Source organism: Pelodiscus sinensis, chromosome 21 (assembly GCF_052426305.1).
Source record: "Pelodiscus sinensis isolate ZL-2025 chromosome 21, ASM5242630v1, whole genome shotgun sequence".
Classification (NCBI taxonomy): Eukaryota; Metazoa; Chordata; order Testudines; family Trionychidae; genus Pelodiscus; species Pelodiscus sinensis.
In genome coordinates, this window is record NC_143072.1 from 7,972,177 (window position 1) to 7,988,350 (window position 16,174).

The 16,174-nt window shown below is 46.1% G+C and overlaps 2 protein-coding genes across 2 annotated transcripts; both read right to left on the reverse strand.

Moving 5' to 3' along the window:
* Window positions 1-3,968: 3,968 nt before the first annotated feature.
* Window positions 3,969-8,443, reverse strand: CHCHD2 (coiled-coil-helix-coiled-coil-helix domain containing 2). The gene is made up of 4 exons (XM_075905101.2): window positions 8,265-8,443; window positions 7,396-7,648; window positions 4,813-4,972; window positions 3,969-4,324 (listed from the first exon to the last, which is right to left on the reverse strand). Exons 1-4 carry the CDS (start codon window positions 8,312-8,314, stop codon window positions 4,314-4,316), a joined length of 474 nt encoding a protein of 157 aa, XP_075761216.1. The 5' UTR covers window positions 8,315-8,443; the 3' UTR covers window positions 3,969-4,313.
* Window positions 8,444-12,402: 3,959 nt separating this feature from the next.
* NUPR2 (nuclear protein 2, transcriptional regulator) lies at window positions 12,403-14,041 on the reverse strand. Its single transcript, XM_089772101.1, is given in 2 exon segments — window positions 12,403-12,589; window positions 13,618-14,041. Coding segments are annotated over 2 exon segments (519 nt in total). The 5' UTR covers window positions 13,986-14,041; the 3' UTR covers window positions 12,403-12,438.
* Between the last annotated feature and the right edge of the window lie 2,133 nt (window positions 14,042-16,174).

The following is a 16,174-nucleotide window of genomic DNA, read 5'->3' on the forward strand; positions in this document are numbered from 1 at the left end:
CATTCACTGGTGCTTCGCGCATCCACAGTGCCGTCTTGCGCGTGCTTAGTGCGGGGCTGGCGAGTGGCTCTTGTTGGGGTTTGTCTAGCCATGCTCATAGGCCATATGCTCCCGCCCCCTCATCATTTTCGTTGCCCTCCTCTGGATTGTCTCCAATGCATCCACATCCCTTCTGTTGAGGGGGCCCAGAATTGGGACAACACTCCAGATTTGGCCTTACTAGTGCCAAATAAAGAGGAGTAGTCACTTCTCTGGATCTGCTGGCAATGCTCCTCCTAATGCACCCTAATATGCCATTAGCCCTCTTGGCTACAAGGGCACACTGTTGACTCATATCCAGCTTCTCATCCACTGTAATCCCCAGGTCCTTTTCTGCAGAACTGCTACTTAGCCAGTCAGTCCCCAGCCTGTACCAATGCTTGGGATTCTTCTGTCCCACATGCAGGACTCTACACTTGTCCTTGTTGAACCTCATCAGAATTCTTTTGGCCCAATCCTTTAATCCAGGGGAGTCCAAACTTTTTTCCAAGAGGGCCAGATTTGATGAAGTGAACATGCGTGAGGGCCAACCATTGTGCCTGACATTCTTTGAACCATTAAAATTAAATGCAAATTAACTATTTTATGCAAAGTTTATTGCAAACGGCATACTTTTCATTTCGTCACATGGATGACAAATCTAAACAGGTGTTAAATCACTCTGCCTTTCATATCTGAAGGCCAGATGAAAAAAAAATCCAGGAAGCTGAACTATAGGTCAGGAACATTGTAAAGTACATTACATATTATTGGTAATAAAGGTTGTCTGTCAACTTTTAAGTTCAAAAAATATGAACAGGAACATAACACCAAGTATACATGTTGTGTCCAAATACATTTATAACTGATTTAGACCAACTGACATTAACTGAGATTTTACAATGTATTCATCTCAATACATATGGATGCGTTGGGGGCCTTAAAAGATAGATATTGCCAAATTACCTGTGGGGCCGTATTAAACCAGAACACAGGCCGCAATTGGCTCGCGGGCCGGACTTTGGACATGCCTGCTTTAATCTGCCCTATCCCTGCCCTCCAGCATATCTACCTCTCCCCCACCTAAGCATCATCCACAAACTTCAAGGGTGCAATCCATCCCCGCATTCAGATCAATAAAGATGTTCAACAAAACAGGCCCTGGAACCGATCCTTGGGGCACTCTGCTAGAAACCAACTGCCAATCATAGCCGTTGATCACTACTCATTGGGCCCAACAATGTAGCCAGCTTTCTATCCACCTTACAGCCCATTTATCCAATCCATACTTCCACAATATTCTTGCCAGCAAATTTAAGGGAGACCGTGTCAAAGGCTTTGCTAAAGTCATCCCCGTGTCCACAGACGCAGTTACCTCATCCTAGAAGCTAATCAGATTGGTCAGGCACGACTTGCCCTTGGTGAATCCATGTTGACTATTCCTGATCCCTTTCCCCCCTTCCTAGTACTTCAGAATGGCTTCCTTGAGGATCCCCTCCAGGATTTTTCTAGGGACTGAGGTGAGGTGGACCAGTCTGTAGTTCCCTGGATTGTCATCCTTCCCTTGTCTAAAGAGGGGCCCTATATGTTTACCTCTTTCCAGTTGTCCATGACCTCCCCCACTTGCCACAAGTTTTCAAAAATAAAGGCCAATGACCAAAGTCAATATTTCCAGCTTTCTTTAGAGTAAGGTTTTTCAAACTTCCTGTCACCATGACCCCCTTCTGACAACAAAAGCTACAATACGACTCCAGGTGGGGGAAATCAAAGTCTACCTGAGTCCCACTGCCCCTGGTGGAGGGGGGCTGTCAGCTTTCAGTCTAAGCTGCACAGCATCACAGGTGATTCATCAGCCCTACCCAGTCAGACAGCCCCATGCATGGAGGAGCCCTGAGCCTCTGACTGGGTGGGGCTAATCCCCTGTGAAGCTGTGCTGCCATGCAGCTTCGAGGGAACACAGGCTGTCACCAGAGCCCGGCCATCAAGGGCTGAAGCCCTCAGGCTTTGACCCTAGATCAGTGTTCCCTGTGAGCTGAGCATTTGGGTGGCCACCCAGCTGATTAGCAGAGCTCCCCCAGGTAGCATTGTTTCTACTGGTAGTACACATCAAATTTATTCTACACACAGATGGAAGCAATTTCAGGAAACACTGCCCCAGATGGTAGGCTCAGACAACCCCATTGAAACAGGCTCACAACCCACTTTGTGGTCCTGACCCACAGTTAGAACTGCTGCTTTAGAGGTTTCTAAGCCAGTAGTTGCAAAGGTCAGTAGTAATATCTAACAGTACAGGCTGTTACTAGCTGCACCAATACACACAGCAGCAGCTGAAGACAACTGAACTGCATAGCACCATACAGGACTGGCTTGCTGCCATAAGAATATTGTTGGCCTTATGATGAATGTTTCCTGGTAATTTTTTCCCCTAAAATGAAGCAAGTAATCCATCCCCATTAAGTCACATACTTATTAGTCCTGCTGCTCTTAGGAGCCAGGATTATGTACATTGATGAACTGCACATTCTAGAAAAAAATCAGTACACAGTCTCCTTCAGACATGAGCTGTTTTGCTGTATTGATCATCATTTAGCTCGTTAAATGCAATAGCCATGTATTTGTTGGCATTAGACAGTTCCAATTAACAAAAGCCTCTGGATTTCCTACAGGAGCTTCCCCTGCCTAACCACCTCTCCCTATTTTATAAAGCTTGAATTAGGGATGTAATAGTATGGTCAATTAACTGATAACCTACGTTTTTGCTTAATGCTATATACTACACGCATTTCCTCCCCTTCCCCACTAGTAATTTTTTTAAGCAGGCTGACCAGCAGCCCAGCTGAGTCCTCGCTCACCCTGGCTCTGGGACCTGCCCTGCTCAGTTCTGGCTCATGTCAGGTCTGGGAGCTCAGACACCCCTCCCCCACCTCCAACAGACAGGCCAGGTGACAGCCAACTAGTCCACAAAGGGAGCTGGTTTTTCAACTGGCTCCCCTTGCAGCTCAGCTCCTACCTGGCACCCCACATTGCAGCCTCTGAAATAGACTATTCAATTAATCGATATTTAACATCCCTAGCTTAAATGATTAAGATGAACTGGGTATGTGAAGAGCAATAACCTAATGAAGCAGGACAGTTAATCCCTATAGGGACAAGTCTGGCTCTATTCAGTGATGTTAATTGCTTCAGTTGTTCCCAACTTGAACAGATGAGCTGTGGGCCTACAGTGTTAGTTTTCCTAGTTTCCAGATACTTATAGGAGACCAAGCTATGTCAAAGGCTATGGGGGTAGCTGGAAAGAAGAAGCTAACATAGTACCTTTACCCAGGCTGCTGGGTAGATGCAGACCAACAGGAAGATGTAATTAAATCAGGGAGAGCAGTTAGCCACTGAATTTACTAAGGGTTATGGATTTTCCATCAATGGTAGTGTAGAAATCAGAGCTTTTTTTAAAAAAAGCTTATTTGAAACAGGACTCTTTGGGGACATTCATAGCCTGTTTTACCCAGCTGGTTAAGCTACAGGATTACAATGGTCCCTTCTGACCTTGGAAGGTTTTAACAGAGGGAAGAGAAGGGAGAAGAACAGATGGTCATCAATAGGGGAATATGTCACATTTAAAAACCTGTCCATACTATAAGAATTTGAGAACCGATTTGATTTTTATAGAACTGAGGCTCCCCCCCACCCTCCCAAGACTGATGTTTGCAGCGAGCTACATACATGCCATTCCTTGATATCATTTGGACCAGATTTTCAGAGTGTTCAGAACAAACAGTGGGAAGCATCCTTGAAATATGGTCAGCATGAAAAGGGCATGTTGTGCAGAGTGAGCTATCCTGAAAACAGCCCTGGACTAACAGACATAGAAGGGGTGTTTCCCTACAGATCTATTTCTATATCTTATTCCCACAGGAAGGGATAACTCTTAATTCAGAGACTCAGACACTTCAAACATTGAGATAATTTTATTTAGTCTTAGTCTCACATTTAAACAGCAATGTAGCCAGCAGAACAACTAGTTTTGATTAGGCCCCTTGAAATAGTTTGCCCATCTTCAGAATCTTCTAGTTTAAAACTACACTGTTACAATCAATCCAGCATGTTTATCAATGTGTCAAAAAAATCTAAAGGGACCTTTAAGTTGTGTCAAGGTTTGAGCAATCAGTTATGAATTATAATATAAACTAACACGATCTTACAGATAGCTTTAGACCTTAGACGTTTATTACTGAAGCATCTTTCAATTTTAGAACTTCAAATGCTAATGTTCAACTTCTTCGTTCTGTAGAATTTGATTAGGCTAAACCTGTAAATTAAACACAGAATTAGCAAAATTATAAATTTCCATGCTGAACAAACGTTTAACCCCCAGGCAGTGAACAGTCTGTGCTCAGGTGATTCAGGAAGACCCAATTCCTCAGTGACACTAGGCATCCCTAGGGTTTGGTGCACTCCCCTCAATAAAAGCCAGAACAGCTGACGTGGCTGAGAAACACCCATTAATAGAAATGCACCTTACACAGTTTGAATTTCCACTTTTGAGTCCACTTGTAATTTCAGACTTGCACATTCCACAAAGGAGGTAATGCATTAGAAGTTTTGTGCACTTTCAGTTCCATTCCAAGTGACTACTGTGGGATCTGACACACAACTCAGCATGGACAATACCATGCTGGTTCTTCTCCACTTTCGATACTGGGAAGAGGCACTTTGAGATAGCTACTTAATCTTATTGATTAGGTAGCTAGTTATTAAATCTGTACCAGACCCCACACAACTAAGCCAGCTACTCACCATTAGCAAACTTGCACTGCTTCAACACCTCACTGAAGCCCTCACACAGCTTAAGGTCACTCTGGTTCTGTGCACACTCCAAAAATTGCTTCATTTCGTACTGGCAGGGGGTGTACTGGCTCTGCTGCTGCTGATATGCAGGCTGAGCTGCTTGAGGCTCCTGAAAAAGAAGCCACAGTAGGACAAATTTTCATCTTTGAAAAATGAACTTTGATTATTTCTAGCTATACAGAACCTGACCAGCAGAGGAGCTATTACAATATGTATATTTCTACTTATTTCTTCCCTTGTAAAGATAATAGGTACCCCCTTGGAAGTTCTGCATCTTTCAAGTAGTAAGGGTAATATGCTTCCCCCCAAAATTAATGGAAGTCAGCCCATTAACTCAATCAGATGTAAGATTACATCAAGTATTTTAGAACACAAGACCTGTCCCTTGAGGGATTCAAAACCCAATACAGTAACACAAGGACTAGAGTACCTACAAAAGCCTGGCCTCAAGTATTAGTGAACAGAAGTCAATTCACATTCAATAAAACATTAAGATAATTTACTGTTTCTCTCATATATTCTTGAGACTGTGGAAAATGAACTTGTTTTGGCTTGCCAAAGTAAAGTGCCTGCATTTTAAAGAAAAAGGTTACCAGAAGAGACATTAATGAAAACTTGATCTGTCAGTCTCCAATCTGTTTCAGTAATATAAACCATTAGGTATGGAAGGAGAGGATAACGTGTTAAATACAGCAAAGCAGGATGGATAAAAATAGGTGTTCAAATCCGTTTTTAATTTATTTAAGTTAGATTTTATTTATTTTTAAAACAAAATTATCTTAAAATAAGTTACTACATTCTCAGTTGTCACAACTATGCAACATCTACACATACTAGTCTCAAAAATGAATTAATGGCTCTAGTCTGTCCTTCCTTGCTTCTTGAAAGTTCTGGGCTTTCAATTTGTTAGGTTGCTGAGAACATGTGGAAAGAGAAACAAGCTGGATAGGATTATTTTTGTTCTGTGCTCACGTGGTAGCAAATCTGGGCCACGCATGGCAGAGTAAGTTAAGACATTGTCTACAGTAGGGATGTAAAATCCCACTTAATTAGTTAACCAGTTAAGAGAGGGATCCCACCCACTGACCACAGACAAAGGCTGCCCTTATCTGTTAAGGATTAACATTCTTAGTCTCAAAACAGAAACAATGTACAGTAAACTTCCGATAATCCGGCACCTTTGGGACCCAGGGGGTGCTGGATTATTGGATATGCCAGAGTACCAGAAAGGGGGCTATGAAGGGTCAGGGGGAGGTCGGCAGGGCACCGCACAGCACTCCAGCTGCTCTACCCCCGGCTTCCGCAAGTCCGCCACTGGTCAGTTCCAGCAGCAGTGGACTTGGGGAAGCTGGGGGCAGAGCAGCTGGGGTGCTGCCGGGTTGGTACCGCAGCACCGCCCCCTCACCTGAGCTTTGCCCCATGGCTTCCCCAAGTCCGCCGCAGCTAAAACTGACCAGCGTCAGACTTGGGGAAGCCAGGGCACAGCAGCTCCAATTGTCCAGCTGGCTAGAGCACTTCCGGGTTCCAGTTGGTGCCGGACTATCAGGAGTGCCGGACCACTGGATGCCAAACAACTGGATTTTACTGTATAGGAAAGGATGGAAGCAGCATAGGAAGGAACTGTGGAGTGGACTGGGAAGTAAAAGAGAACACAAACAGCACACACACAGCTTCCTAGAGTCCCCTCAACTTTTGCCACAGAGAGAGTGTCATGGCTCATGTGTGTAAAGGAGACTATCTGGGAATATTCTGAAGAAACTCAATCCCTGGTTAAAAAAGGAAAATGTGTCAAGTGTAAGGCTAGGTGCAAGAAACAAACTAGGGACACAAAATCCTGGTTAATCAAGTTAAATGGTTAACGGGACAGGACAAGCCTTCCATGGGTGGACAACTGCTCTGACTATGCCAGGCCCACTCCAGGCCAGGCCTGCTCCAGCCAGGGCCCCACAGCCCACCGGTAAGCCATAACTGGTAAGCATCACCCAGTAAGGTGATGAATCATAAGGAAAACTGCTTACTAGGAGAAAGCATGGCTGTCTGAAGAACATTGTACTATTGTTTGAAGAACTATATGAAGTCATATCAGTGAGAAAACTGATTTAAGTCAACCCACCCTTGATTAAAGTTTTAGCCTTAGCTGACCATTTTAATCTAGTTTTGACCTCTTCCCTTAACATTTTATTACTCTGGCAGCTAATCAAATCAAACCATGAGGGCATTGGATTCAACAGACTATGTGTCACACTCTCCTTTCCAAGTTTCTTTTTTTTTTTTGGGGGGGGGGGGGAGGAAGGGAGTGTCAAGAGCCAGTAACTTCTAAACACAGTACACCCTCCACTGCCTGACACTAGTCATTTAAAATACATTTCATAAAAGGCATGGTACCAGGCAAAATAAACATACCAGAAAATAACTGTGCATGTGTCCCCATATACCAGCTCCCTACATTAAGCACTCAGGCCTATAATTTCAGTCACAAGTTATCCAATTTCACTCATAGCTGAGACTTAAAATACAGTGTTAACCACATACCTGATAAGTAATATCAGGCCTTGCAGCTTCAGAGCTGCTTCCTCCACCAAATCCTCCTGTCATTGCATGACCTAGTGTGTGTCCTACAGCTGAGCCTACTGCTACCCCAGCAGCTGTTGTAGCCATCTGTGCCATCAGACCAGGTTGCCTTGGTGCAGCAGCAGCAGAAGTCATTGCAGATGCAGGGGCAGGTGCCGGTACTGGAGCACGAGCTGCAGGGGCTGGAGGTGCAGCTCTCATTTGTGGTGCACGACTGAATGGGGGGTTGGGGGGGGGGGAGGGAGAGAAGAGAGAAATAAATCAATGCAAAAAGAGGCAACCTTTGTAAGAGACTTTATACTTAAAATCCTTTTGTGATATCTGTAATGCTTATGCCGCACGCAAGCCTTGCAATACGCTACGGCTGTTCTCTAAGCAGAATTGTCCAAACTTGAGGATTAGGCCCCTTTTTTAGGGCTTCATGAAGATTTGGAGACACAAGACTCCGCTCCCCTGCCCATACTATGAATGAATAGAAAAAAAAGCCAGTGAGCCACGTGATCATTCAAGCGCGGCGCAACGTCACAGCAGAGCCGGGGGGCGGAGGGGGGGGGCGGCGCCGCAAACCAGCCCACGACCCCTCCCCCTCAGCCGGTTAAACATTCACCGCCCCGCCAAGGCCGCGATTACCGGCCGCCACGTGCCTCGGCGGGGGGGAGGGGCGGGGACTTATGTAACTCGGGCCTCGGCGCCCCTCTGCTCGCCCGGCTCCCGCACGCGGGCCCGAGGGGCTGTGACCGCGCCAGGCCGCAGGGGAGCGGCTGCCCCGCCAGGCCTAGGGCCCCAGCGCGACCCGCCCCCACCCCCCCTCAGCTCCCGGGCCCGCCCACCTGGCCGGCGGCGCCATGCGGGACGTGCGGCTCCTGCTGCCCCTCGGCATGCTGGCGGCGCTGGGCGAGCTCGCGAACGGCGGGGACGGCGCCTGCTTCTCCGCTGCACAGCCGGGGCCTGGCCGAGCGCTTTCCGCTTCCGCCCTCTTGAAGGTCACCGGGCCGGTACGTAATAGTCGCGCCGTGATTACGTCACGCGCGCGCCCGGCTGCTGGGCGGGGCCTCAGCGCAGCGCGCGCCCTCTTGCGAAGGCTGCTCCAGGGTGCGTGTCCTCGCGCCTGTGGCTGGGAGATTCTCCCGTGAGCCCCTGCACCAAGGCATTTGTGTGTGGAATAAATTTTATGATGTGCAGTGAGGCATGTGCACCCCCAGTAAAACGCATGATGGCTGTGTCTAGACTGGCCACTTTTTCCGGAAAATCAGCCGCTTTAATGGAAAAACTTGCCCGCTGTCTACGCTGGCCCCTTGAATTTCCGCAAAAGCACTGACGATCTCATGTAAGAGTGTCAGTGCTTTTGCGGAAAGACTGTGCTGCTCCCGTTCGGGCAAAAGTCTTTTTCCGAGAAACTTTTGCGCAAAAGGGCCAGCGTAGACAGCTCCAATTTGTTTTCTGCAAAAAAGCCCCGATCACGAAAATGGCGATCGGGGCTTTTTTGCGAAAAAGTGCATCTAGATTGGCCACAGATGCTTTTCCGCAAAAAGTGCTTTTGCGGAAAAGCGTCCGTGCCAATCTAGATGCTCTGTTCCAAAAATGCTTTTAATGGAAAATGTTTCCGTTAAAAGAATTTCCGGAAACTCATGCTAATCTAGACGTACCCCTGGTGCTAGCTGTGGGCAGTCTGCTGGGTGGCATTTGAATCTCTCCTGAGTGGCCACTCCAACAATCAGTTTACAGGAAACACTGAAGGGACCCCAGATGGTCAGAAGAAAGATGGTTTTAGCACAGCCCCTCGTCCTGGGTTAAGGTCCTATCTAGAGGCTAGTGAATGCACATCACGTGGCCCTGGTATTGGAAAGTCAAGCAGGACTATTCAATTAGTCTGAGAAACAGCCACTGAAAGAGAGCAGTAGGGAGTCACTGTCCATGTGGAGTTGATTTTAACAGTTAGTTATAAACAATCAGTTTTCATTTGGCAGAAGAATAACAAATTCAGTGGTTCTCTTTGTATAGCATCTGGTATAAAGGGGCTTAATTGTGATAGAGATCTCTAAGTGCTACCATAAATGAATTGTTAATTAATAATAGTAAAAGCACTTCACTTTAATGTTCTCACCAGTGCCACTGTTCAAAAATCAAGCCAAGAGAATTAAAAATAACAAATATTCAGAGGAAAGTAACTAGAGCCAATGCATACATTTAGTAGGAAAATCTTAAAACCATCTACAATCAAATTACAGTCTTGTGAATGTTGCTATATACAGCACATGTTTAAATATATCTGTTAATCAAGATCGTCTCATCTGAAGAAGTGGGTTCTGCCCACAAAAGCTCATTAGGTATTTGATTAGTCCAGCCGTGGCCAACCCAAGGCTTGCGAGCCACATTCGGCTCTCCCCCCGCCCCCCCAGGTAAGGTTGCCAGATGGCTTCAACAAAAATACCGGACTCACTTGACATTACATCATAATCTACATTACATCTTATTTAGAAAATACCAGACATTTATATTTTCTCAATTTGTTTCCCAAACAGAAAACTCAAATACTGGACTGTCCAGTTCAAAACTGGACACCTGGCAACCTTACCCCCAGGTGCAGCTCACAAAGCCTCCCTGTGGCTTGTAAGCGGCCCCTGCGCCCCCAAAAATGGCCCTCTCCTCCCAGGACAGGGGAGCCTTGCAGCACCGCCATGAAAGCTGCAGAATTAAAGATGGTGGCAGGAGCTTTTTTTTTTTTTTGCTTGACCAAACATGACCAGGGCTCCTTTAAAAGGGGCAATCCTTTTTGGTTTTGCTCAAGAGCTTTGCCCTGGCTCTTCACGCTGGATCCACTGCTATCTTGAATCTTTGCCCAGAATGGGCTGGCCACCCCTTGACTAGTCAGTAGTCAACTACCTGATAAGCCTAGGCTTATGAAAAGCAGCAAGGGGGGAAGGGGAACAGGAGCCAGTTTAAAAGCTGGCTCCCCTCAGCACCATTTCGGCCATATGTGTGTGTGGGGGGGGGGAAGGTGGGGAGAAAGACAAGAGTCACGGCAGTCCCAGAGCTGGCGCAAGCCAGGACGGCTCAGTCCTAGCGCGCGCTGGCTCCAGGCTCTGCTGCCGCTCTACATTTTAAATGTAGTAAGCCCAGCAGCTCTTACTACATTTAAAATGCAGAGCTGCAGCTGTCCTGGAGTTCGGGCTGTTCAGTCCCGGCTTGTGCCAGGTCCAGGAGCTACACCCACTGTGACTCTGCAGTGTAAATGAAGTATGAGCCAGGCTGCCTGTGCACCCAGCTCCTTCTAAATTTAAACTGCAGAGCCAAAGCGGGGGTGGCTCCTGGACCTGGCGGGAGCTGGGACAAAGAGCCTACCCTTATCAACTAATTGTGTAGAGACAATACAATTTGTATCAACTATACGATTAGCCAAATATCTATTTCTGAACATCCTTACTATGCATATATTTTTGTTAAGGTGCTACACGGCTATTTGTTGTTTTTAAAGTTACAGACTAAAACAGCTACCCCTCTGAGACTTAATCCAAGTTTAGTTAATGTGAAATGTATTAATAGTAGACAAATACTACTTTCCAAAACTTATTTGGGTATAGGTTCACACTCAGAGCACCCTGTAATACAAAACCTGTTCACAGTTGTTTAGCTAAAGTCCAAAATGTTTTTCTCTTTTAAATGGTGATTCGCATAGCATGTGTGAGAAATTATACTGTTTGTTTAAATGTATTGCTATGTTTAAATTTTCATCCTTATTAATTCATTATTTGATCTTGTTCTCTAGAACATGCATCAATTCAATCCAACTTTATATGACTGTGATAATAAACAATCAGAATGAAAGTGGCAGACATCTTACCCCTCCATCTTTATTTCATATCTCACTGCCCTACTTAACTTTCTTCCATCTTTACAACCAGTTCCCCAAAAAGCATACTTGTGTCATTTTCACATCCAAAAAGAGACCTACTATCAATTAGATGTCTAGAACATAAAAAAATCTCAAGTATTGATGACTAAAACTAGGACAATGATTCCACACACAGTTCATTGTAGAATGGGAATCTTATACAAATCTTAAGTAGAGAACATGTACTGACAGGCCCCAACTCCCCAAAACACCCATGATCAAAAAAAATCAAACTCGTTTGACTGACACTCGTGTGACAATAAAAGCCACCCATTTTTTAAAAAAACAAGCCAATTAAAATGTTTTTATTTATACATACGCACACAGCTATCAAATACAAGAAAGACTTTATGTACAATTTTATCAATATATATAACCAATCATTTAAAAACACCACCAATCTTAAAAGCACAATTAAAAGGGTATACTTAAAATAACAGACATATAACTTACTGTTGGTACAACACTTAAGATCAATAGAACTTGCAAACATACATTGTTTCCATTTACATTGTGTATTTGACACCTCTTCATATGTATTTTAGCCTGTATTTTTGATCCTAGATCTTGGGAACATTTGTGCTCAGTTTTACATGCCTCTGTAAATTGCTCAGTGAGACTACTCATGTGCCTGTTCTTTGGAGCAAATAATCATATCTACAATACCTGTTCCAGTTGTGAAGTAGCATTGCATTGGGCAACCTAGGATAGCGAATGGGCTGCACGAGTGTTCCACCTTCATCTAAGTGTTTAATTACAAGACTATTGTAATTAGACAGTCTCCCAGGCTAGGGTAGTTTTGCTAACTGTGCTTCTGTACCTAGAATTTGCAGGGTGTGAATTCAACAGGACTACTAAAGTATGTGTCTATGGGACCTTACAAAAGGATCTCCTAGCCAGGAACACTGGCATCAATAAAGCTTCACCAGGGTACAAGCATCCATATGAACAATCTGACTGTACAATTGGTGTCTTCAAATGTAGTCAGACAGAAACCCTGGCTTCAGTCTTGTCTCTAAAGTGCTTAGAATACTGTTGGCATTATAATAAAATAACACAAAATGAGGCCAAAAAAGTACCAACAACCTTGGTCTTATTGAAAGAAGTGTCACTTATTTTTCCCCACAAGACATGGTATTTAAACAGTGCAACAGGTGAGGCACAGCATTCCAAACAATGCTCCCTTTTCCTAAGAGGAACAGCATTTAGACTGTGGGGAGGTGTTTAAAATCCGGTCCTCTATTCAGCCTGCAAGAAATGGACACCAAACATTGTCTCTTAGTTACATGATCAGACACTGTCTGAGATTTTACTATTTCATTTACAATCAATACAAAACCAAGAATATATAGAGTAGGGATGTGAATGTGCACTCATGTACACAGTTAACCAATGAAACTGAGCTCACTGGTTAACCCTCAGGGTTACACACAGCCCCCCTCCCCATCTCCGCTGCCTCTGTATTAGGGCGGGAGCCGGTACATGCTCTCCTTCATCTCAGTAGGCTGTAATATTGTCATAACCAAGATGATCTGGGGCAGAATAGTTTTGTTAACTGCACTTGTATATCTAGAATTTGCAAAGTAAGCCGAATGAATTGTAGCAGCACTTTGACTGGATGCAGAAGGAGTGCATGTCTTGGACGATGCTGTGTGCAATTAGCACGCATCCCACTCAATGACAGTTTTAGGAGGGGAGGGGCAGCAGCAGCAGCGCACTCTGGAGACAGCTTGCTTTTCATCCCAGTCCCTGAGGATCTGATCTGAGGAAGTGAGTCTGGCCCACGAAAGCTCATCATCTAATAAACTATCTTGTTAGTCTTTAAAGTGCTACATTGTCCTGCATTTTGCTTCAGCTACCCCAGACTAACACAGCTACATTTCTATCACTGGGCTATCAAGGACTCTCACACCTGGCCCCCGTACCAGCCCAAAATTCCAGCCTTGATCATGCTTCATGTGCATCACTTTAGCAATACCCATAAGAAAATATGTGGATGAAAACCAGCAAAATCTGGCAACCTGTGCATGAGTAATAGTAAACAAATTGTCTTGTGGGCCACAGGTTGGACCCTGATAAGCCACTGGTTGCCCACTATTGGGCCGTCATTGGGCCTGGTCTCTAAGCAACTCTCTCAAGGTCTAGACGCTGAAAAGGAACATTAGGGTCCTTGGGTTGCTTTAGCTGCGGGGGGAGGGGCTGCCCTTGGTTTGGGGCTCCCCCCGCAAGACAGGAAGGGGGTGTGCGGGGCACGCGAGAGAAGCTCGTGTCGCGCTGTCTGCAAAGGGATTTCAGGGGTGGGGGCCCCCCAAGAGTCCCTGGGACCTCCCGGGCCCCGAGCGTAACAACTCGCCCCGGCGCTTCGCCGCCTCCCGGCCTGGCTGGAGCGGGGGCCGCGCTGCTCCCGGCGGCGCCGCTTGGCCTGGCTGTTGCGCAGCTTCTGGGCGATCTTCCGCTCGTGGCCGGCGGGGAGGTAGCGGTTGGTGCGGAGCTCCCTCTCCCGGCGGCTGCGGCCCTTCCCGCCCGAGCCCGGGCCCCGCGGCCCGCTCCACTCCCGCACGTTGTACCACTCGTACGGCTCCGCCTCCTCCTCGGGCCACACGGGCGCTGCCGCCTTCGGCCCGCGTCTGCGCCTGCGCCGGCCGCCTGGCTCTGCCATGCCTGCGGAGCCCGCCGCGACCTGAGCCTGCCCCGCCCACCGGGGGGGGGGGGGGGGAGTCAGCCGGCTGCGCTATCCTATTGGCTCCGCGCCTCTAGCTCACTACAAACCCCACCCCCTCCTGTGTCGTCATAGACAATGTCGCTCCCCCTTCTCGGAAGGTTACCGTCCTCTGGCCTTGCAGGGTTGCTATGGAAACAGAGGGCGTAGGCCAAAGAATCCCCTTTTGAATTCACAGGCCTAGCTGCAAATAGGAGCATGCCTGCCCCTTGTCACTGTCTATATGCAAGGGGATTGGTCCTACCCCCCACGTCTGTGCGCAGGGTGGAGACATTCATACCTAAAGGGGTGTCACCTGTCCACAAATCTATATCTGCAAGGGGTGGTCCCCTGCACCCCAGTTCTGTATGCAAAGGGAGCGCTCATGTTGTCTATCTAGGGGAGAGTATTGCCCCCTAAGTCTATACACAAAGGGGACCCGTGTTATCTATCTCTCCTGTATGCAAAGCAGTGTTCCCTCTGAGATTTTCCATCCATGAGCCAAGTGAATGTTGAGGTCACGTGCACTGGTTTGGATGTGTGCCACTGTGGCACCCAAGTTATTAACAAATAGCTTATACATATTTTTAAAATAGTGATAGAGATGCAGCCGTGTTAGTCTGGTCTAGCTAAAACAAAAGACAGAACTATGTAGCACTTTAAAGACTAACAAGATGGTTTATTAGGTGATGAGCTTTCTTGGGCCAGACCCACTTCCTTAGGTCAAATAGTGGAAGAAAATTGGCACGACCATATATACCAAAGTGTTACAATCAAAAAAAGTGAACACATATAAAACTGACAGATCAAATTTTAGACTCACCCACACACTGTTCTAAAATTTGATTTGTCAATTTTATGTGTTCATTTTTTTTTTGATTGTATCACTTTGTTATATATGGTCATGCCAATTTTCTTCCACAAATTGATCTGAGGAAGTGGGTCTGGCCCACGAAAGCTCATCACCTAATAAACCATCGTTAGTCTTTAAAGTGCTGCATAGTCCTGTCTTTTGTTTCAGCAAGACCAGACTAACACGCTACATCTCTATTACTATTCAAAATGGGAATAGTTACTCGCCAAATTAGTTAATTCTCTTGCAAAAAGCTATACTGAAGTTCAATACATCATTAGTTCAATACATCATTAGTTTACACAGTTCTGTCTTATATTTTTAAAATGTTATGGAAGAAAGAATATTAAAACAAGGGATAATTAACAAGGTGCATGACTTTAAATGTTTATTTAATATGAAATCAAATCCAAACAAAATAAATACTGCAAAAACTGTGTGTCTGTAACCCATGTCTGGGCCCTTTTAAATCGCTGGCCCTCGGCAATTGAGCGCCTCTGCCTCACTGTACTTGTTGGTGGGCCTGGAGGTGGTGGTGAGATACAGAACAATACCAGCCAGACACACTCAGGTCAGCCTCAGGGGGCGCAGTGGGGAGCCGGCCTTGTTCATGCAGCTTGGCCGCAGGCAGAAAATTGCAGGTGTTGCAGGGACTCGGGCCCAGGGTGACCCATGGTCCTTGCATCCCTCGGGCCTTGGTTGCTGCCACTGGGGACCCCTAAATCCTGGCTGCGGGCATGGAATACTTCTAGCAAGTGAGACATTCCTGCTGCTCCCCGGGAGACTCTCCTAGTGCAGAGAACCCAGCTTGGTCTCCCTTGCTAGATAGCACCTCCCCTCCCCTGTGGGGAGAAGGTGAGACCTGCCCTCCCCCAGATGCGCTGCTTCATTGGCAGCCTGTGTGTAGGGTAGAGGCTACCCCAAGCAGCTCCCCATGGGGTTGGCTGTGAGTCCAGATAAGTAATCAATTCAGATTTTGTACCTAATTTCCAGCTCTCTCCTCTAACTTGGGCCTATAGTGATTCCCAATAGCACATCCTCCATAAATCAGACATCATTCAAAAGTTGGCAAGCAAATATATATTGCATTCCACCTGGAATAACAATTCAGGACCCAATCCTGTATCTGTTGAGTCTCTAATTACTCTCAATTGATTTAATGAGAGCTGAGGATGCAGAGCACCTCTTAGGTTCTTATGTGGTTGAATTGTCACTAACTATACATAAAAATAGTCTTGAATTGAGACTTTGTATTATTTGGGGACTGAACTACAAAAATGTGACTGTTGCCAGTCAA

Excerpts from the sequence above, each read along its gene's own strand:
- CHCHD2 (XM_075905101.2), bottom strand. The coding sequence starts at position 8,314 with ATGCCGAGGGGCAGCAGGAGCCGCACGTCCCGCATGGCGCCGCCGGCC. Across the intron at positions 7,649-8,264 it reads CGCATGGCGCCGCCGGCCAG|TCGTGCACCACAAATGAGAG; the intron begins GTGGGCGGGCCC and ends CCCCCCATTCAG. Across the intron at positions 4,973-7,395 it reads GGCCTGATATTACTTATCAG|GAGCCTCAAGCAGCTCAGCC; the intron begins GTATGTGGTTAA and ends CTTCTTTTTCAG.